This window comes from Pipistrellus hanaki (genome assembly GCF_964339955.1).
Source record: "Pipistrellus hanaki genome assembly, chromosome: 2".
Classification (NCBI taxonomy): domain Eukaryota; kingdom Metazoa; phylum Chordata; class Mammalia; order Chiroptera; family Vespertilionidae; genus Pipistrellus; species Pipistrellus hanaki.
Genome location: NC_140504.1, coordinates 177,153,002 through 177,175,203, shown reverse-complemented (window position 1 = coordinate 177,175,203; position 22,202 = coordinate 177,153,002). Strand labels below are relative to the sequence as shown.

The 22,202-nt window shown below is 54.3% G+C and overlaps 1 protein-coding gene across 1 annotated transcript; it reads right to left on the bottom strand.

Annotated features, from left to right (window-relative positions):
- Positions 1 to 560: 560 nt before the first annotated feature.
- Positions 561 to 21,831, bottom strand: RSPO1 (R-spondin 1). The gene is made up of 6 exons (XM_084873289.1): positions 21,551 to 21,831; positions 16,688 to 17,014; positions 5,146 to 5,337; positions 2,707 to 2,856; positions 2,280 to 2,468; positions 561 to 1,305 (listed from the first exon to the last, which is right to left on the bottom strand). Exons 2-6 carry the CDS (start codon positions 16,779 to 16,781, stop codon positions 1,127 to 1,129), a joined length of 804 nt encoding a protein of 267 aa, XP_084729415.1. The 5' UTR covers positions 16,782 to 17,014; positions 21,551 to 21,831; the 3' UTR covers positions 561 to 1,126.
- Positions 21,832 to 22,202: the final 371 nt, after the last annotated feature.

Here is a 22,202-nt window from a genome sequence, read left to right as displayed (position 1 = left end):
ATATATATTTAAAAATAGCTGAAACCGGTTTGGCTCAATGGATAGAGCGTCTGCCTGCAGACTGAAGGGTACCGGGTTCAATTCCAGTCAAGGGCATGTACCTTGGTTGCAGGCACATACCCAGTGTGTGTGTGGGGGGGGGGGGGGAGGTGCAGGAGGCAGCTGGTCGATGTTTCTCTCTCATCGACGTTTCTAGCTTTCTATCCCTCTTCCTTCCTCTCTGTAAAAATCAATAAAACATATTTTTTTTAAAAATAAATAAAGAATAAATAAAATGCACACGCTGGCTCATCGGGTCTGGGATGGGACCCGAGAGTCCCGTTTCTTACAAGCTGCCCAGTGATGCCCTCAATGCTGGTCCGCAGACCACACTCTGGGTAACAAGGCTAGGGAAGCTGGCTCCACCGTGACTATCCTCAAGTTTTCTTCTTGCTCTGTCCAGGGGGCCAGCAGGGATCTCTTAAAACTCAGCCCTGACTCTTCCTGCTCCCAGACGTGCCCCACCAAAACCCGTACCCTGAAAAAGAACGTGGTGCCCAGGGCCACGGTGGTCATTTCGTTTTTGTTTTTAATTAGAAATAAACCTTCAAGCAGTTTTCAAAGTCGGGGCAGCCCTGATGTGGATCTCGGATGGGTAACAACGATCAGGTCACACAGCTGGACATGCAGAACAGTCCTCACGCTGTGGCTCCGGCCTGCCGCACGGGGCTGGTCCTGTGGGCTCCTCCAGAAGGCTCCCCTCGGCGAAGGCCGGGCCTGGGCGCCGGGAAATGTTCTCTCCGTGTCCGCAGGGAGCATCGCAAACCAAGTGTGTGCTGCCAGGGGCCCCTCCTGGCAGAGATGACCAGTCCAGCTCCCTGCCCTGTCCATATCATGAGGTCCGAGGGATAGAAGTGTCTTCCGGTAGCCTCGAGTGTTTATGGGTGTGTGTGTGTGCATGGGTGCGCACACACGTTTGTATGTTTGTTGATTCCATGTTTGGACATGGGGGTCGCTGTGTGTGTGTGTGTGTGTGTGTGTGTCCATGTATGTGTGCAGAGTGTGTGTCCATGTCGCCCTCCAGGGCTCCAGTTCAGTAAAGCGTCCGTCCCTCTTTCCGCGCAGGCCTGAAGGCTGAAGAGGGTCCCTAGGTGGGCCCTGCAGATGTGAGCGGCCCCTCTGTCCCCTGCTGCTGCTGCTGCTGCTGCTGCTGCCGCTGGCCCTTGCGTCTCCGAGAGCCGGTGTCTGCCTCCTTGCTCTCCTTCCTGCTCAGGTTCCTGTTGGCCTTTTCCCTCCGGCCCTGGCCTCCCTTCCTCCTCTTCTGCCCTGCAACCCAACAGCAGGAAGACTCAACACAGGTCATCGTGCCACCGCAGGGAGGCCCCGGGCATGGCCATGGGCCCAGGAGGGGAGCGGTGAGGAAGCTGGGCAGGGGCGGCAGGGAGGAGGCTGGGAGCGCTGCCTTTAGGCGGTCAGGTGCCCTTAAGGCCTTCTCTGACCATCAGCCACGTCGGAGGAGAGCTGGCAGGAGGGGATGGGGAGGGACTCAGGGCATGGGCACTGAGAGGGGTCCTAAGAGCCTTTCATCCTCCACCCCTGGGTAAACCGCCCCCCCTCCTCCTGTCTTCCTCAGACCTGGGATCCCAAAGGGCTAAGAGGGTCAGTGCAGTTTTTAGGACCCACAGGGTGGCCCCGCCTCCTCTGGGGTCAGCCACCACATCACTGCCAAAGGCAGGCTCAGTGACCTTGATCAAATCACTAGCCCCCTCCACCACCATCCCCAGGCCGGTGTGGCTCAGTGATTGAGGGTCAACCTATGAACCAGGAGGCCAAGGTTTGATTCCCGGTCAGGGCACATGCCCAGGTAGTGGACTCAATCCACAGTGTGGGGGGTGCAGGAGCAGCCAATCAGTGACTCTCTCTCATCATTGACGTTTCTGTCTCTCCCTCCCTCTCCCTTCCTCTCTGAAATCAATAAAAACATGTTAAAAAATGTTTTTAACCACTACACCCCCTTCCATGCCCCATCCGTCCTCGCAGGGCCCTCCCAGCGCCCACAGCCCTGGCTCAGAAGCAATGGAGACACGGAAAGGATCTCCACACGGAAGTGTCCTCCAGCTCCCACCACACAGAGTTCTGGGTCTCTGCCAGGCCTGGCACCGGTGGGGTCTTGATTTGGGGACGCCCCATCTGGCCTGGCCTGAGACCCTCTCCTGGGCAACGGGCAGGAAGCAGAGGGGGTCCCATCTCTGTGGTTGGGCCTGGCCCCCCACTCCGGGGAGGCGGAGGCGGAGGCTCACCCTCAGGACAGGGCGTCCTCCGCACCGTGCACCGCCGGATCTCTCTGGTGTCGGAGCAGACGGCGTGGTCCCCCCCAGGCGCGTGGAGCACCCTCCGCGTCCGCTCCTCCGAGCCCCTCCGGAAGCCACAGAGCTTCTTCCTCTTGGCGCATGGCCCCCACGGCGACCACTCGCCCATTTCACATTGTGCTGGCGGGAAGGAAGAGGAGGCGGAGAAAGAAGAGGGGGGGTCACAGAGTGCCCCGGGGAGCTTTGCCCGCGTGCTCTCTACTGGGGCTAGGCCCAGAGGGCAGGAGAGTCCCGATACAAACCCCAGAGGGTGGTCTGGGGTGAGCTTTCTCTGGAAGGTGCACCAGCCACACTCTCCCTGGCCCGCCCTCCTCCGGGGGTCCCCGGACCCTCTGCCCGCGGTGCCCACGCGCCGTACCAGGACTGCTGCACTCCATGGTGCCGTTGGCAGCTGCGGAGCCCTCGGGGCAGGCTGGGTAGCAGCGGCCCTTGTGCAGGTACCAGCTCTCCTTGCACTTGGTGCAGAAGTTGTGGCTGAAGCAGGCCTCGCAGTGCTCAATCTTGCATTCTGAGGAGAGGACCAGAGTGGGGGCCCTCTGGCTCAGCCTCCCCTCATCCCCATCCCAGCACCCACCGCGCTGGCCCACCCACACTGAGCGCAGGACGGGGGTCCAGAGCGGTGATCACTGCAGAGAGGTGTGTGGGGATAGGACAGGGCGGGGGGGGGGGGGGGGGAGAAAGGGCCACAGTGGTCCCTCTGGGCTGGCTGGGCCTCACCAGGGTCAGCTCATCTCAACCCACACTCAATTCCAGGCCCTGGAACTAAGGTAAGGTGTGAGACAGCCAGTTTCTGGGTGGGGGGAGAGGGGCAGGACCCCCGGGGATGAGTGGGGGGAAGAGAGGAGGATCCCAGCATCTCATGGAACCCCAAGGGCCACCTCGTCAGAACCTGACTGAGGGATACAGTGACCCCCTGACCGTGGCTGTGTGGTCTCCTCTTCCCCCACTGCTGAGCATCCACAGACCCAAACCCTGGATCTCCTCCTGCCTGGGGCAGAAAGAATGGGTTTGGAGGAGGGAAGCCATCCCAGGGCAAATTCCTCTCCCTCCACAAGGCGAGTTCCAGGAACCGCCTTGGTTGGACTCCTGGGTCCCTCCCCATCCCCTCCTGCCAGCTCTCCCTCCTCTGGGGGCAGAGGGGGGAGGGTGGGTTCAGGGCTGAAGGAGCAGGCAGGGTCTTTCACAATCTCTCCCTTCCCAGATTGTGGGCAGGGCGAACTTCCTCCTGGTTGGTCGCTGGCACCTGGAGCCTGGGCTGCCAGTTTCCCCAGGAGCTGGCACAGCCAGGAACTCTCCACCCCAAATATGGGGAAGAGCCCGAGAGGACAGCTCCAGGGTCCTACCTCCAACCTCACACGCTCCCCACGCCCACCGCACCCTCCTCTGTGCCTCTGTGCCTCTGTGCCTCTGTGGCTTTATCTCCGCTCCCCTCCCTCTCTCCCTCCTCCTCTCGCGCTCCGATGCCTGGGTTTGGCTGCAGGTGGAACACGGGAAGAACAATAACAGCTACCATTTATTGAATGCCTCCCACAACCACCTCAGAGGAAAAAACGAGCACTCCCATTTAAAATAGGAGATCTTGGAGAGGTGACAACACGCCAAAGTCACACCATGAACTAGTCGCAGGGTTGAGAGTACAACCCGTCGGTTGATGTGGGGTCAGTCGTATCCCTTCCGGCCTCGCTGTTACCAGCTACAAAAAGGTACCATCACTTAGATCCTGTCTCCCTCCAGGGGGTGTTTTGGACACAGCTGATATGAGATCCAGAAACACATCCTAAGCTCCCAGGCACCGAGCACACGGGAGGGGCACTGGTTTTGTTCACTGGAGTGTGTTCACCGCATATGCCCGGCATGTCACAGCCGAGATGGACAGACGTGACAGTAGGTGCCTGGGAGCTGTGGCTGGTGTGGGAGAAAGCTGAAGAGTGAGGAGACCAGGGGGAGAAGGAGACGGAAGCAGGCTGACCGGGGCGTGAATGTCTCCGCAGTCAGCAGAGCCAATGGCGGTTTTGAAGCAGCAGTGTGATGGCATAGGCTGTGTGTGTCTCAGAGGCATCTCTCTGGCTGCAGTGCGGAGGCGGGTGGAAGGAAACCAGATGGGAGTTGGAGGACAGATCAATAGACTATTGCAGTAGTTCAGGGGAGAGATGACGGGGGCCTGGGTGAGACAATGGCAGTGAGGACAGAAAGGAGATGGAGCCCAGCTCAGTGACTGAGCATCATCCCATGTACCAAGAGGTCTCTGGTTCAATTCCTGGTCAAGGCACATGCCCGAGTTGCGGGTTCGATCCCTAGCAGGGGGCATGCAGGAGGGAGCCAATTGACGTTGCTGCTCTAATGTTTCTATTTCTCCCTCTCCCATCCTCTCTCCCTAAAATCAATAAACACACACACACACACACACACACACACACACACACACGCATACACACATGAAAAGATATGGAGCATGCATGACTCAGTTATTGGATGGATGGGGAATAGCCTACTTGAGAAGTTGGCTCTTAGGTCTATGGCTTGGGGGATGGCTTGGGACCCAGAGTGGCCTGTGGGAATACAGGTGGGTGCAGGTTCAGGTGGAGGAGATGCAGTTCTGATACAGACACACCGAGTTGGAAATGGGGAAGAACTATCGGGGGAGATGTCTGACTGGTAACCAGATACTTGAATCAGAGCCTCCTCTTCCCTCATCTCAGAATCCCCCCTCCTTCTCTTGCCGGCCACCAACAGTTCAGAGTACCCTCCCCCAGGGACCGGCGTCCCTGTGCCCTCCTCCCGCCCTGCCCACACTCACTGATGCACTTGTTCATGTCGGGGTTGCGGGCATCGAAGTATCCAGGCGGGCAGGACGGCAGGCAGACGCCCACCTGGCGGATGTCGTTCCTCTCCAGCAGGATGAACAGCTTGGGCGAGCACTTGAGGCAGCCGTTGACCTCGGAGCAGAGCTCGCAGCCTTTGGCGCAGGCCTGGCTCCCCTCGGCACTGACTGCAAAGGCGGAACAAGGGTGAGAAGGTGGCCGTAGGGGAGCGCTCCATCTTTCCTGGGCTCCCACGAGGACGGGAAGCGAGGTGATTGGACTTTTCTCCTACAGAAACACAGTGTTTCTCAGAAAGCACAGGCCAGGCTGGCAGCTCTCTGAAAGACTGCTTTCTGAACCTCCCCCGGGATCCTCTCTCCAGGGCATGAGCACAGACTCCTGGAGCATGAGCTCCCGTCCATTCCAGATGCCTCCGTAGCTCCAGGCGCAGCACAAGCTCACCCACCGGGCTCGCTTCACCATCCTCAGAGAAGCTGCTGGAACTGCACCCTTCCTGGAACATACCCTTAGCCTCTCCAGAGGAAGGAGGCTTCTTATCCTTGAGAAAGTTTAAGGACAAGAAGGATAATGGGTTAAACTATCTGAGAACAACATCACCTGCCCAGAGACAAGAAGACAACTCGAATAACCTATGTCTGGAACAGTAGTTTCAACCAGACGCAATATTGCTCTCCAGGGGACATTTGGCAATGTCTAGAGACTTTTTCCCTCACAAAAAAAAAAAATAAAAAAAAAAGTTTTGATTGATTTTAGAGAGAGAGGAAGGGAGAGGGATAGAGAGATACAAACATGGATGAGAGCCAAACATCGATCAGCTGCCTCCTGCATGCTCTGTACTAGGGAGCAAGCCTACAACCCGGGCATGTGCCCAAACAGGGAATCAAACCAGGGACCTATTGATTCATGGGTCGATGCTCAACCTCTGAGCCACACTGGCTGGGCTAGAGACATTTGTTATGGTTACACTGGAGAGGGGGGTACTACAGGCATCTAAGGGAGGCCAGAGATGCCGGTCAACAGCCCGCAGTGCAGGAGGCAGCCCCCACAACAAATTATCTGGTTCAAACTGTCAGTGGTGTTGCGGTTGAGCAACCCTGGCTTAGAACCACCCTTTGAGGCAGTGTGATCTCCAGCCCCGCATACCTTTGATCTTGTTTCCTCATCCACTTGTTCAACCAACACTTCCTGAGCCTCTCCCAGGTGCCAAATGCAGTGTGAGGGCCGGGGGTGTGGAGGCAAAGACGCCTAGCCATTGTGTCCTGGTCCTCCAGTGGCCCAGACAGACCCACAAACAGGCAAATGCTGTCAGCCACCAGACCAAGCAACAGTGGATCCAGAAAGAGAGAGAGAAGGAGTAGCATAGAGGGTACCATTGGGCCAACTCTTGAAGAATGAGTGCATTTGTCCATGAGGAAGCAGAGGCAAGGGCCTTCTAGGAGATATAAAACAACCCAAGGGAAATAGCAGATAATTTGGGTGCAGGAGGGATGGTGGAGGGGAGTGGAGAAAGATAAGGAGTCCTATCTTAAAAGGACTTTTAAATCATTCTAAGGAACTTGCACTTGATCCTGCCAGGCAGTGTTTCCCAAAGAGTATTCTTGCAACATGATTCCTCTAAATCAGTGGTTCCCAATCTCTTTTGGCCATGCCCCTCCTGAGCATCTCTAAAATCCTGATGCCCCCCGCCCTGAGACATATAATTCTTATTATCTAAAAAGTGAACTCCTATTCATGTGGAGGAAGCCTAAAAGACCATTCACTTTATCTAAACCAGCTTCCAAAGAACAAGGTACCCATAAAAGAGAAAAAGAAAAGAACAAAATGACAGTTGAAGTACTGAGGAAGAAATTTTTAAAAAAATAATAGTAATAGCCGAAACCGGTTTAGCTCAGTGGATAGAGAGTTGTCCTGTGGACTAAAGGGTCCCGGATTCGATTCCGGTCAAGGGCATGTACCTTGGCTGCGGGCACATTCCTGGTAGAGGGTGTGCAAGAGGCAGCTGGTCGATGTTTCTCTCTCATCGACGTTTCCAGCTCTCTATCCCTCTTCCTTCCTCTCTATAAAAAATTAATAAAATATATTTTAAAAAATAGTAATAACATGAAGTCATATGAAAAAGTAGGAAATAAAGTTTCAAAACATATAATAGAGAACTGAAATGCATAAATATGTCACAATATATATTTATTTAGTGTATTTGAGGCCCCTAGAACCATAAGAAATGCAAAAAATTCACTGTTAATAACTCATTCTCAAATTCCCGCCCTTAAAAGTCAAACTACCCCCCTGTGTGTGTGTGTGTGGGGGGGGTGCCCCATGCTGGAAACCACCGCCCTCAATGATCACAGGGGGCCATGCATCAGGTAAGACTGAGAACCACTGAGTCCAACACTCTACACAAGATTCTTTTCCTTTTTTAAATTATCACTTCTCTTTATTATTATTTTTTTTAAATACAATTTTATTGATGTCAGAGAGGAAGGGAAAGGAATAGAGAGATAGAAACATCAACGTTGAGAGAAAATCATTGATCGGCTGCCTCCTACACACCCCCAGTTGGGGATTGAGCCTGCAACCCAGTCATGTGTCCCTGACCAGAATCAAATCTGGGACCATTCAGTCCACAGGCCGCTGCTCTATCCACTGAGCCAAACCAGCCAGGGCTAAACAAGACTCTTTATTGTAGGGCTTCTTGCACCCTCTGTGATGCTCCTGAGTCCAGTGCCATTCCAAGATAAGGACAGAGAGAGCTGCATTTTCCAAACAATTTGGCCACAGAATCCTGTTTTGCAGAGTTTTTTTTTGGGACCTTTCTCAGAGCTGATAAAACAACAGAGAGCCATTGGCCAGTTTTAAACAGGAGCAAGACCTCTCTTATTGACGTGGTGGAAAGGTTTCCTTGGAGCCTGGGAAGAGACCAGAGACTGAAGGGCCATTTGGAAAGAAGCTGACCAGGTCATCCAGGTGAGAAAGATGAGTCTTAAAACAAAATTTGGTTCAGAAATGCTTAGGGAATACAATCAGTAGGCTCTGGGGACCAACAACATCAGGAGGAAGAAAAGAAAGAGGAGGAAGAGGAGGAGGAGGAGGAGGAGGAGTCTGGGATGCAGCCCAGAATTCAGGCCTAAGGTATGGGTGATTGATGGGGCCAGTCACTAAAAGAGGATCATAGGAAGAGAAGCAAGTTGAGAAGGAAGGAAAGTAGGTATGAGTCACTTAGGAGCCAGGCATGGCAACGTTGTAGAGACCGGCTGTAGACAGAGAGCTGGGGCATCAGAACAGAGATGTAGGAGATAGTGCAGGATGCGGAACTCAGGCTGCAGTGGGCAGGACCTGGAGCCAATGGCCAGCCTGTGACCCAGGGTGAAGCACTGCATCTAGTGAGCCCCTCTTTCCCACTCCTGGAAATGGAAGACATGGCAGCCCACTCAGGAGGGCTGTTGGGAGGGGCACCTGCTCCATGCATGATCCTCGATTTCACAACAGGAGAAGGGGTGAGACTTAGGAAGGTGAGCAGAAGGGAAGAGGAGAATAACAAACACAATGATAACAATAACAACAAAACCATCATGATGGCAGCTTGTTAGTAAATGTTGAAACGGATTCTGTGGCAGGCGCTGCTCTCAGGCTTGACAAGTATTGGCTCATTTAGCCCTTACAACCCATGAAGTAGGTACTGCTATCTTCTTTTTAATCCTCATTTTTCCAGATGAGGAAACAGAGAAGCTAAATTACTTGAACAAGGCTTCAGAGAGAGTGTGTGTTCGAGGCAGAGGATGCAGAAGGCCAGCAGCAGGACATTACAAGGGGACGTGGACACTGAAAGCGTGACTAGACTGATTTTTAGGTTCATTTGTACAGATTTGATATTATTTCATTAATCAATAGAGTTAAACATTAATATTGTTCTTGGTTTAGTTATTATGAGAGCAAAAATACTCCAAATGTTGTGTTGGATTCATGAGAGAACCCTAGAGATTATTTTTCACTTTGGGCCTTTGTTCAGCTATATTACAAATTAATTAAATCACTGGAGTTGTTAGATATAATTTCTCCTTCAAATATATTAAATCCTCCATTGCTCAAGGTTTTCACTTCATTCATTGTTGAAATGAATGTTCCCTCTAGGTTTTTGCCTTGGTTTCAGTAATTGAAGTCATTCAGGTGTCCCATTTAAAGCCTCAATAGCTATGTTCCCATGTTCACTTATTCTTTTCTTATCACTTTTGTTAGGGACAGATTTGCAGAAGGCCTTCTCCGAATCCTGCTGCCTACCTCCCATTCAACCAACAACAAATCTCTGAGTGTGTTCCCCTTCAGACCCATGAAGAATATGGCAAGAAAGAGTGGGGCACACATGGGGATCTGAAATTAGTTCAGCACGACTGGAACCTGAGTGGTCAGACAGGAAGCTGGAGAGGGAAGCAGGGGCCAGATGAGGAAGGGTCTTAAGTAGAGAGGAGTTTGGACATTATCCTAAAGGCAGTGAGGATTCACTATGGGCTTTAAAATAGGAGACATGGTCTGGATTCCATATTAGAAAGATCACTCCATAGTGTGGAGAATGGGATTGTAAGGAGGGCATAATTGGAGGCAGGACTCCCAGGTTCAAAGACATGGAGCTGAACCAAGGGGATGGAAGAGAGTAGACATGTGTAAGACATTCAGGTGGTAGAATCAGCAAGACGAGGTGATATCAGGGAAAACACAAGTCAAGGGTGACTTAGAGGTCTCGGGCTTGGGTCACAGGGTCCTTCATGCTGAGAGGGACCACAGGGGGAAGAGCAGGTTTGGGTGGGGAAACGATGAGTAGTTGAGTTTTAAATGTGTTGAGGTTGTGGTTCCTGTGGGACACCCAGAGGAAGGTGTCGATTAGGCAGTTGAACCTGTGGGTCTGGAAGTCAAAAGAAACATCCTGGCTGGAGATTGAGACATGAAGTCCTCAATATGTAAATAGTCATTAAAGGCATGGAGGTCCATGAGGTGGCAAGGAGAGTGGGTAGAGAATGAGAAGAGGAATAAGACATTTAAGAGAAGGACAGAAAAATTGGGGTAACTTAGAGGCCGATAAGGAGCAATGAGACAGGTAGGGGACACTCAAAAGCATAGTGCATCATGGAAACCACGAGAAGAGTACACTCAAAAGAGGAGGGAGGCATCACACACAGCACGCTGCTGAAGTGTGCCATAAAGATCAGCAACATATAGGTTATTGGTGCCTTGGGTGGGGGTGGAGAGCAGGGGCAGTGGTTGAGGAGTAAAAGGAAAGTGAAGAAGCAGGGAAGCTGGCTGGGGGGGTGGGGAGGGATTTGGGATCCATCCTGGGAGCCTTCACTGGGGTTAAAGGCATGGGAGTGGAAGGCAGCCCAGGGTAGACGCTGTGCAGCTGGAAAAGACAGCAAAAGGCTGATGCTTGGGCAGCTCTCATGTTCAGCAGTGGAAGAGGGGCAGAGAGAAGCCGAGTAGGAATCACTGGAGAGGTGGGAGGAGACCGGGAGAGAGTGGGGCTAGAAGCCAAGTGGGAAAGGGAGAGATCACAGGGACCAGAGCTGGGAGGAGACCATGGCCGTGAACTCTGAAGCAAATCTAAAGAGGTGACCTTGCGTTAGGAGGTGCCCTTGAGAAGAGCAGTTTTGGTGGAGTGGTAGGGATGAGAGCCAAACCATAGTGGGCTGAAGAGTGAAGGGAAGGGACGGTGGTGGGGGTAAAGCAAGGAGAGGGGCAGAGAGAGTCAGAGAACTTGGAAAAAGAAAGGGGAGAGACCAGCTGAGAGAGACTATGACAGAAGACTCAGAGGCAGGCTAAAGGCACAAGAAGGTTGGAGGTTCAAGATATAGAGCTTAGGTGGTAAGACTGGTCTTGAGGCCAGGGTCGGGGAGAAGGGACTAGGGAGTTGAGCTCCATGGGGTTTGGGGCTTCAGCAAAGAGAAGACAGGTTTAGTGATGGGCAGGGGTGAGTTAATGAGGAAAGGAATGCTTATCAAGGGGGTAGGAACCAAAGGGTTAGCAAGGCAAATAAATGGGCAAGGAGAGGATGGAGTGCTAGGGGATGGGGGTGGGAGGGTTAGGTGGGAGTGTCCAAGGAGATGGTGGGTGTTAGGGGTGTTGCATAATGATTCAAAGGAAAAAGCCAAAGTTAATTCATCCCATAGATGTTTGTTTACTGCACACCTACCACATGCCCAGAGCTGCTAGGAGCTGGGAATGCGGAGGTGTAACAACAAAAACCCACCCAGCGGGAAACAGGGCTGGCTATGCACTGTGGCGAATGGAGGAGCAATAGAAGGCACTCCCTTACCCAGCCGGCTAGGTGAAGAGGGTGTGCCAGACGGAGGAATGGCCTGTGCAAAGGCTCTGAGGCACTGAACATCCTAGATGTTCATGGGTTTGAAAATAGGGCATTAGCCCTAGCTGGTTTGGCTCAGTGGATAGAGCATCGACCTGAGGACTGAAGGGTCCCAGGTTCAATTCCAGTCAAGGGCACATGCCTGGACTGCAGGCTTGACCCCCAGTAGGGGGTGTGCAGGAGGCAGCTGATCAATGATTCTCTCTCATCATTGATGCTCCTATCTCTCTCTCCCTCTCCGTTCCTCTGTGAAATCAATAAAAGTATAGATATAGATATAGATATAGATATATAGATATATATTTTTTTAATAGGGCTTTATTCTGCTGGCAGGGAAAGGGACCACAGAAGGGCACAGTCAGATTCCGTTTGATAAGCTCCCTCCAGCTCCTGTATCAATGATAGGGGCTGATGGGAGGCATGCAGAGGAATAGTCTTGCAAGGCTATAGCTTGGCCAAGGAGGTTGGGTGGGCTCCGTGGAGGGTAGGGCTCAGAGAAGGGGTGGCACCTTCTTCCCTTCTTCACAAACCCTCCTCACACAGCTCTGCCCTCCACCTGCTCTTGAGCACTCAGTAAGCCCGTCTCACTGAGCCAGGAAGGCAAGGAGAAAGTGCCCGCCTCACTTCCTCTGCTGCTTCTCTGCCTCCTTCATCCTCGTCCAAAACCCTGCAAGTTGATGTCCCTATAATCAGGTCTTGCCCCAGCATGGCTCAGTGGCCCTGCCTCCTTGAAGAATGGCTTCTGGCCACTGACTTTTCTCCCCAAGGCTTGTCTTCTCCCAGTTACTCGTCTTCCTGAAACCAAAACTCTGAGGGTGTTACACCCCTGCCTAAAATCCCTCAATAGCTCCCTGTGCCTGCAGAATTAAGACTCAGCTCCTGCACTTCTCCAAAAAAGCTTTAGCCTCAGAACCAAAGTCACCTCCCCCAGGCAGTCTCTCCTGATCTTGCCTCCCTGCAGAGTCCGGATGGAGTATTTCTCCGTGTTACTTAAAGCCACTGTTGTAGGCATCACCACGTGTCATTAATATCTTCTGAAATGTCTTTTTCCCCCCGTAAGAAAGAGCTTTGGAGGGCGGAAACAGCCTCATTTTTGAATGCGAGCCCAGTGAAAGGATGAGGATCCCCCAAGAATGTAGGGCTGAGGAGGTGGTGCCTGAGACAGAAGCTCAGAGAGGCAGGTATATGAATGGAGCTCCCTGTCTGATAGATAGGGTGTGGGGAGAGGGTTTGGATAGGAATGGGGGATCAGGGTGGGTTGGCTGAAAGTCAGTGAGGGGTGGAGAGGAACTCACCATGACCCAGAGGAGGGATGCCCTTGGTATCGGGGTGGTATCTAGATTCAGTAAATTGGGGGGGGGGGGGGGGGAGACGGTAAGTTGGTAGGGGTGGGGATGGCAGTGACAGGGAATGGGGGTCTCAGTGAGGGGGTGGCAAGGGCTTCACACTCTCCCAGGAGATGCCTTACTCCTGGTGCCCAAGGTCATCCCCCGTAGGCCCCCTGGGAAGATCCAGCATTCTTTAACTCAGCTGGGAGCTTAGTTTAGACCAGCGTTTCCCAAACTTCTCTCATGATGAGAATCACCTGGTGGAGTTGTTAAAACACAGATTCCTGAATCCCAACTAAGAAGTGCTAAACTAGAATTTTTGGGAACATATAGGTAAAATTGTGTACTTAACTAGTGCTCTAACACAGATGTTATATACAGAGCACTAAGTTACGTATACAATTTTACCTATATGTTCTCAAAAATTCTAGTTTAGCACTTCTTAGTTGGGATTCAGGAATCTGTGTTTTAACAACTCCACCAGGTGATTCTCATCATGAGAGAAGGTTGGGAAACACTGGTCTACTGGTCTCTAAAAACACAACTCGGAGGTACTGGTTCTGAGCCCTCCCAGCCCTCCACCTTCATCCTGTTGTCGCATGGAGACACGAGATTGAGATTGTCCCCCTTCTCCCCCTTCTCCGGGATTCTTTTCTCTGACTAAGGCCACGCTCCATAGGTTGAGTGTTGGTAGAATGGCACATGGAATGAATGGGCTGCAGTGAGGGAAGGACTAGTGATGGTCAGTGCAAGAGGGGACAAAAGCTCCAGATGGAGGATGGGGCTGTGAGAAAGGACAGAAGGAATGGGGGCTTCGTGGGGACAGAACTGAACGAAGAGGCCAAGGAATCTGATGGGAGAAGGGTCTCAGTGAGGAGGGGCACTCAATGTGAGGGATGGTGAAGGAATGAGGGCTCCATGAGGGGCAGGAAATGTAGATGGGAAGGTGGTCAGGAGAGGGTGGATGCTAGTGAGGGTGAGTAGCAGGAGGCTTGATGTGGGAACATGTCCTCAGTAAGCAGAAGAGGAGAAAGACGCCCTTTGAGGGTTCATAACTCTTGGCTAAAGAATTCTTTGCTCGGCCAGGCGATTTGGCTCAGAAGCCGAACATCGACCTATGAACCAGGAAGTCACAGTTTGATTCCTGGTCAGGGCACATGCCCAGATTGTGGGTTTGATCCCCAGTGTGGGGCATGCAGGAGGTAGCCGATCAATGATTCTCTCTCATCATGATGTTTCTATCTTTCCCTCTTCCTTCCTCTCTGGAATCAATAAAAATATATTTAAAAAAAATAAAATTAAAGCCCTAACCAGTTTGGCTCATTGTATAGAGTGTTGTTGGCCTGTGGACTGAAGGGTCCTAGGTTCGATTCTGGTCAAGGGCATGTACCTTGGTTGCAGGCACATCCCCAGTAGGGGGTGTGCAGGAGGCAGCTGATCAATGTTTCTAACTATCTCTCTCTCTTCCTCTCTGTAAAAAAATCAATAAAATATATTTAAAAATTTTTAATTAAATTAAAAAACTTAAAAAAAAATTCTTTGCCCAACTTCTGCCCCTCAATGCAGGGAGGTCATCACTCGTAACCGAAATCAGCCATTTTTGGGCTCAAAACTTGTGTGTGACTTTGGATCAGAATTGTATTGGTTGGCTTCTGGGGCCCTATAGACACTCAGTGACGGGATGCTGGACAGAGCTAACAGATTTGAGGCTCATATTCATAGCAAGCCTACCTCTGCCCCGGCTGCCCTTCCACGTGGTCAGGAGGCCAGAGAAGCCAACACAATTGTCTGACTCCTCTCTCTTTTCTCCACCACTTCCCTGGACATCCTAGGGCAAAATGGTCCACGCTTTGTTTAAGTAACAATCACATGCCTCCTGAAGTCAACAGATAGCTTGATATTTCACAAAGGATTCACTGTCTGGACACATATATCATCTCATGCAAGCCTCACTATAACCCTATACGCACTTGTAGCGTAAAGGTTATTCTCTAAGCAGTACTGCCCAGCAGCACACACACTCATCTCTCTCCGAGCTCATGTCCCTCTTAGACTCTCACTGCACCCCAAGTTTCCCCCCTCACCTTACCCCATTCTCTGATCTCCCTATCAAGGATGTCTGTCGCACACCACTTGGTAATAAAAACTGGGTTACTGCTGCCGAGGCTGTGGGATGTGATATATCAAAAGCGTCATAACTGCTGTATTCGATCGGTCATGGCTGGGGCCACGCCCTTTCTGATTGCCAGGCCAGTGCTTTTTTTTTAGTACAATGTTTAGAACAAGTCTGGCCTCTGATGAAGGTGGGTGTGTGGCTCTGCACGTGTGAGGGACAGTGTGATCACCAGTGCACATCACACGAGCGTGAATGGCTCCATTCACGCTCTTTCTCTCATCCTGGAAATGGAGGAGATATTATAAACTGCTAAACTGCATCTGGCCCGCGGAGTCCAAAATGCTGGCTGCGACAGATGAGAAGGGAGGGAAAATCAAGGTTTCGATGCTAATTAAACCTAACCGTCTCTAATTGTTTGTTAAGCCAGGGATTTTCAGCTTCACCAGTTCTCGGAGCTTCTGTCCTGGGCTGGGTTCTGCCCTTGGCTGCTCCCATCGACATTCAACCCAACTCCTCTGCCTTTCGACCTTTGCTGGCAGCCTGGGTCTCCGGGCCTCAAAAGGGAAGCCAGAAGTGGCTGGGCCAGGCTTCAGAGGAGCTGCCTGCCCGTGTGTGTGACCTCTCTGATGGGGATGTTGAAAGACAGGCCTTGGGGTCGAGCCTCAGGTCTGCCACACAGGCCTCCACCTCACTCCTGACACATCTCTCACATGCAGCGGCCACACCGACGGGCTGGTACGGAGCCCCCATCACTGGAAACATTAGGCGGAGGTAGAGGACCTGCTCTTGGGAGCGCCTAGAAGTGGCTCTGAGGGACTCCGTGAGGGACAGCGAGGGCAGCGTGGACAAGTGCAACTTGAACTCTGTCGAGCTCTGTTTTCAAGAAGACTGGGCTCACAGGAAGTAGGTGTGTGACAGTCCTTAGGACTGTCATCTCTTCCCTTCTCCTAGCCTCAGTTTCCCCATCTGTACAGTGATGGTTTTATTTTATTTTGAGAACCATTTCTTCCAATGATATCGTATGTGGGATCTTACAGGAAGGAGGGAAAAGCAAAGTTGCTCCGGTTGGAAGGGTGATAGGTAGGGCCTGACTCCTGCCCACTTGCCTCCCCTTCCCTCCCCCAGTGCAACTCCGAGACTCCCCCTGGGCAGGGTTCAACACCTGCCATAGGAGTGGACAGTCTCGTGAGCTCCCAGCTCCACCGTGCTTGCCCCATGATCTGGGCAGGGAAGGCTGCTGCCTACCACCAGGTGGGCAGAACTCCTGGCCCAAAGGGGTGGAGGCTGCACTTCAGCCACCACTGAAAGAAAGGGCCCTGAAGTGTGGGTGAGGAGGGAACCAAGGATCCTGGAGCAGAGGGACGGGGGTGGGGGGGGGTGGGGGGGGGTGGGGGGGGTCATCTCCATGGATACCTCACAGAGCTGGTGTTATGATGTCAGAGGGCATAATCCACACGCTGGATCCTCCCAAGAGAGGGGTTAATCTAGAAAGCAGAGTCTACAAAGGGGGAAATAGACAAAGGGCGTGGTCTACAGAGTGCACAATCTCAACAAATAAATCCGCAAACTGGATAATCCACAAACAAGATAATCTATCGAGTACTCCATACAAATCGGCAATAGCCATCACAGAATAAAGCCACCGAAGGCCCTCTAGCCCCCCAAGGATCCCCCTACCATGCCCCTCGTTCCAAGGCCCTCCATGGCCCAGCCCCGCCATTACTCACTCCGCCTCTGTCTCTTCCCCTTGGTCCCCCGGCTGCCAGCAGCGAGATGCATACAGCTCAGAATGAGGGCCACCACACACAGCCCAAGCCGCATAGTCACTCGCCAGCTCCAGGCCCCTGGCAGGAGGGGTGGTCTTCGGGGTGATGGATGGCGCAGGGCTCTCGCTAACGCCTCCTGGGCTGGGTCAGCAGCAGGGGGCCCAGGCCTGGGCCGTGTCCCAATTCCACCATGATTTCAGCTGAGGAGTCCACTTCTCTGTCAGCCTGTAAGGTGGCCCAGAGAGCTTTCCTCAAAGGCACTCGGCAGGGACACCTCCAAAACCCAACCTGTTGGGGGAGGAGAGAGAAGGATTAATTCTTAGGGGCCAGGAGGACACCTCCAACCCCCAAATTTATGCCTCCTATCATCCTGTCAAGGAGACTATGAGAAGTCAGAATGTTTGGACATTGTAAGTTGCCCACCGGGCACCCCTATAGAAATCTGCTCCCTTTCCTGTGTTGCAGAATTCCCTGGGACTAGAGCTGGCTACTCAAGCAGCTGGCATGCGGTGGATCCTCAAACCAAGCTTGTGGGTCACTGGGAACCAGTTGGCCCCACCCCTGCCCAGTACTGGCCAGCTCTGACAGAAAGCCTTTCGGTCTGCTCTACAGACCTCATGCTGCATGCAGTTACATCGTGTCTCCTGAAGATGAGCTCTTTGTCCTTCTGTGAGTGACCCCTCAACTTTCTTTTCCTGGTGTCGAGTCACCCCTGTGCCTTTCACCTGTCCTGGAGCTAGAACAGTGGCCCCGACAAGCCAGCAGAGCCTGCGTGGCCCTCTGGGCTTGGCGAGAGGAAAGGAAGGAAGGCTTCCCCAGGCCACAGAAACTCTGACACAGCAGGCCTGGCGGGCCTGGCCTTTGTGAGAGGATAAAAGAGGCAGCTATGCCCGCCCTGGTCAGAGACCCAGAGAATGGGGATAATCCCCAGCCCAGTAAGAGCCAGGTCTCCGGACTGCCGGCTGTTGATGGGGGCAGGGAGAGCCGGTCCCTCCCCAATCAAATGTGTCTGGGAAGTTGGAGCCCAACCTGGGAGTCAGAGGGTGAAACCCCGCTGCACACTCACAGGAACACGTGCTCCCCACACACAGCAGAGGCCAGCCCATGCGTTGCCCCACACCCACCCACGCCCACACACTCACACTCACACGGGGACAGGAGGAAACAGCCAGCTTCCAGGATGCTTTGTAGATGCCAGGGAAGTATCACCCTCCCATCCACCAGTGAGAGATCTTTGGACAAGTCACAGCCTCTCTGAACCTCAGTCTCCTCATCTATAAAATGGGGACAGATATGCCTATTCCACAGGCTTGCTCTGAGAGTTGGCTGAGTTTGGGTTTACAGATGAGAAATCTGTATTGCTGAAGTGGGGGTGCCCCTCACGATCCCTGTCCCAATCCTCTCCCCCTTGGCCTCTCAGGAGGCCCCAGGAGAGCCCACCTGCATGGGAGATAAATCATTATCCCACAGGGGAGCTTAGCACCTCCCTCCGCAGCCTCTCCCACCAGCTTTGAAGGCCAGACACACTCAAGTGGTTAAGCTGCCTGTGAGAAGTGTTTACACAAGGCTGATGGATCCCACCTGGTGCGAGGGCCAGCCACCCCCAATGCCTGTCAGCTGCCAGCCCCTACCTGCCCCTCCAGCAAGCCCTGCACGACCTGCTAAAGCCTTCCCACCCTCCCCAGCCCCCACTGCACATTTCCATCCCCTTCAGTGTATCAAACTGGGATCTTCCGTGCCAAGTATATGGCCTCAGAGGTTGGCCACAGAGCATGATGGTCAAGGGCATAAACTTCAGAGTCAGACTGCCTGGTTTCAGATGTTGGCTCTCCTACTTATTAGCTGTTCTTGGGCCTCGGTTTCCTTATTTGCAAGTGGATTTTTGTTGTGTGATATATATATAATTGATTTCAGAGAGGATGGGAGAGGGAGAGAGAGATAGAAACATCTATGATGAGAGAGAGCCACATCTCCTGCCCACCCCCTACTGGGGATTGAGCCCGCAACCGGGGCATGTGCCCTTGACCAGAATCAATCCGGGATCCTTCAGTCCACAGGCCAATGCTCTATCTACTGAGCCAAACTGGCTAGGGAAGTTGTTGTTTTTTATAGCTTAAAGGAGTTAATACATGCAACTGCTTAGAATGGTGCCTGGCACATAAGGAAGACAATAATATTTGTTGTGTTTTCTATGACCAAGACTTTATTTCGTGCCTACATTCCAATGGTCATTTAAGAAGTAATATAAACAGTTTTGTATCCTCTAGATACGTATCTTAACAGAGCCCTGTTATGCAATTTCCATATTTGTATTTTTCTTTATCATTGATCGCCGTGGCCCCAAAGTGATCACTCAAAGTGATAGGGTTAACCTATAATGGCAGCATTTTTCAAACTGAGGTCTGAGGACCTCAGGCAGATGCACTGGGCAGACCCTGGAGGAGAAAGAAGACCACACCAGACACACCTGGTGGTAAACCCTGGTCTGGGAGCCCTTCTCTGGTCTCACTGTGGGGTCAGGACTCCTGGGGTCTGGGCGCAGAAAAGGCCTCCTCTGACTCTGAATCCCCGCTGTCTGCCTAGCACAGAACCTGGCACTCCAGGGCCAGTGCTCAGCAAAGGTTAGCTCCCTTCCTCTCCTTCCCTCTCCTTCCCTCTCCATTCTACCCCCACCTCCAATCTCCCAGGTCTTAGCTGCAGCCCATGTTGCCATGCTCACCCAGTCCTGGCCAGTGAGGACCTTATGGTCTATTTCCACCTGAATCACCGTCAAACCAGGATCTCAGCTGGGAAGTAGGGAGGAGGATCCAGATCAGAATTCCTCTGGAGCAAGGGACACCGGCCTCTGCCACCCATCATTAGATAGGCAGAAATAACCACTCAATATTGCCTGGACTTCTGACTTTTTTAAAAGTTGAAAATTCAGAACTTTATGATTTAAATAACTGGGTAGGTCTCAGACTAGGAACCCTGCAACACCCACCCCCTACACACTTGCAATGGACACACACACAACCATGAGGACAGACTGAGAGAGGAGGTAGGAGCTGATAACTTCCTTTTAAGTAGCCCGCCAGCCTCATTTCTATTAGTTGCTCTGTCTGATTTCCCTGGTCCTTTGGGCTACAGGGCACAAGCGGTTCGTTTCTTTGAGGACCATGACTCTGCGTGGCAGAGCCAGCAGTGGGACCTGTTGGCAGTGATCAGGGTCTCAGACATCTTGGGGTGAGGAGGGGCATTTTGTGTTCGCCAGAGTGGGGGTGAGGGATCCACACTCAGCAACTGCCACGTGCTAGGTCCTCATTTACTCCTGGGGAGGAAAGTAAAAGCCTCCCCATTTCCCTGGCGCCAAGAGGTTAAGGGTCTTGTTGGTGACCACCTCCTCAGTGACCAGCCGGTTTGCTATCTAGACGGGGGAGCTGGAGGGTGAGGCAAGAGGCTGGGAGCTGGGGCAGGGGGGTATGACCCAGCCTGGGGAAGGTGGTGGGAAGGGCTGGAGGCAGAGGCAGACCTGGGGCAGGAGACGGAGGAGAGAGGACGCACGTGCCAGGTGGTCCTGTGGTCCAGGAAGAGGAGGACGCGAGCTAGGGAGGGGGACGTAGCTGGGGGTGGAGCTGAGGGCGGGGACTCGTCCCACCACCCCACCGCCCCAATGAGGGCTCAAATACCCTTCACCTTCTTGCCTGCAACACCATCAGGATAGATTAGTATTCCATCCGGGGCCGGACACAGACCCAAAAATGTAAACCATCCACATCATTTCTCATCAGCCCTCCCCGAGATCCGCTGCGGGTGCAGGGTTTTGGCCGCCGAGTGGGCTGGCGGGTGGAGGCCGAAGAATTGCGGGGCAGCGGAAGGAACCAAGGGCGTGCCTGTGGGACCCGTGGGGATGAGAGTGCGCCCCCCCCCCCGGGGGCTAAGTCAGGCAGGTCCTGACTGTCCCCCGCTCGCCCCCCAAAACGGAGAGCAGCAGGGAAGGCTGCTTCTCATCCCTTCGCCTCCTCTCCAAGCGTGTAAATCTCTCTCTCCCCCCCCCCCCCCTCTCTCTCTCTCTCACACACACACACACACACACACACACACCATACGCCCCTCCATCACCCCGGAGAGGCCCGACAGGTGCAGGGGGAGGAGAGGCGGACCTGAGGTCCCCTGGCTGCCCCTCAAAACCCAAGAGCACTCTCCACGCCCGGAGAGGCCAGTTCCTTCAGAAAACTCCTGCAGCCGAGTGCTCGCACCCACAACCCAGGAGCCCGGGGCAAGCGTACAACCCCCATCTCCACAGCCAAGCAATGCTCTGCAACCCTCCGCGACCTGCCCCGCGGGTCACTGCGCCGCGCCACCCCGCAGTGCGAGGGGGCGGCCACGCAAGACCCTGCCACGTCGGGCCCGGGCCGAGCTGCGCGGCTGGGGTGGGGTGACCCAGGACCATAGGATCGGGGGAATCGCGGTGCCGAGACCACGACCCAAAGTCTCTGGACGGGGGTGGTGTGGATAGGGCTGGCGGACGTGGGGCGCTCAGAACCACCAGTGCAGACGGCCATCGGGGCTGCGGGATGGAGGGGAACCGAAGCAGCAACTGGGAGGGGGCTGCCGACTGGCCCAAGGGGTGACCCAGGGGGCGGGGGGCGGCAGGACTTGCAGGAGGGGCTCCCAGCGACTCCTCTTCCGCCCTCGCCGACCAGAGAGCCGCCAGAAGTCCTCTCCCTCTCGCCGTCCGCCCCCCAGCTCCGCTCGCCTGCGCCCCGACGGGAGAGCCCGCGGCGCCCAGACCCCGGGGGAGCGGCGCCGGGAAGGAGCTCCGGGCAGCTCAGGGGGACTCACCTCCGCGCCGCCAGCCCGACGGGAGCAGACCCGGGAGGGGCGAGGGCGCGCCCGTCCGCCCGCCGCCGCCGCACGACTGTCCCGGGCTCCCGCGCGCTCCGCCCGCCGGCTCCCCGGTTGCTCAATCCCCGAGCGGCTCACGCCCTCCGGGGCCCGCGCCCCACCCGGCGCATCGGTCCCCCGGGCGGCCCGCTCCGGCCTCGCTCTCCCCGGCGCCCCGCGCGGCGGTCCGCTCCCCGCTCCCCGCTCTCCGCCCCGGCCCGCGCGCTCCCCGTCGCGCCTCCCCGGCCGCAGCTCCCAGCCGGGAGAGGGGCCAGTCCTCCGCTCGCACGAGGGAGGGAATCCCCCCCTTGGCCGTCCCACCCCCGAACCGGCCCCCCTTCCCGGGATCCGCGGCAAAAAACGGACTGGAGCGCCGGGCCCGGGAGGGAGTCCGGAGCCCCTCCCGCGCGCCCTCGCCCGCAGCTGGGGCGCAGGGCTGGCAGCCGCGCGCGCGCGCGCTCCGGACCCTGGCGAAGACCCCCTGCCCTCGCTCCTCCCGCACCCCGGCCCCGCACCCCGGGGGTTCCACACGCCAGAGCAGGGGCTGCAGTTCCAGGCTGCATCCTGGGGGCTGAACAGGGCCGAGGAGCCTCTGGAAAAACCTCAGTTT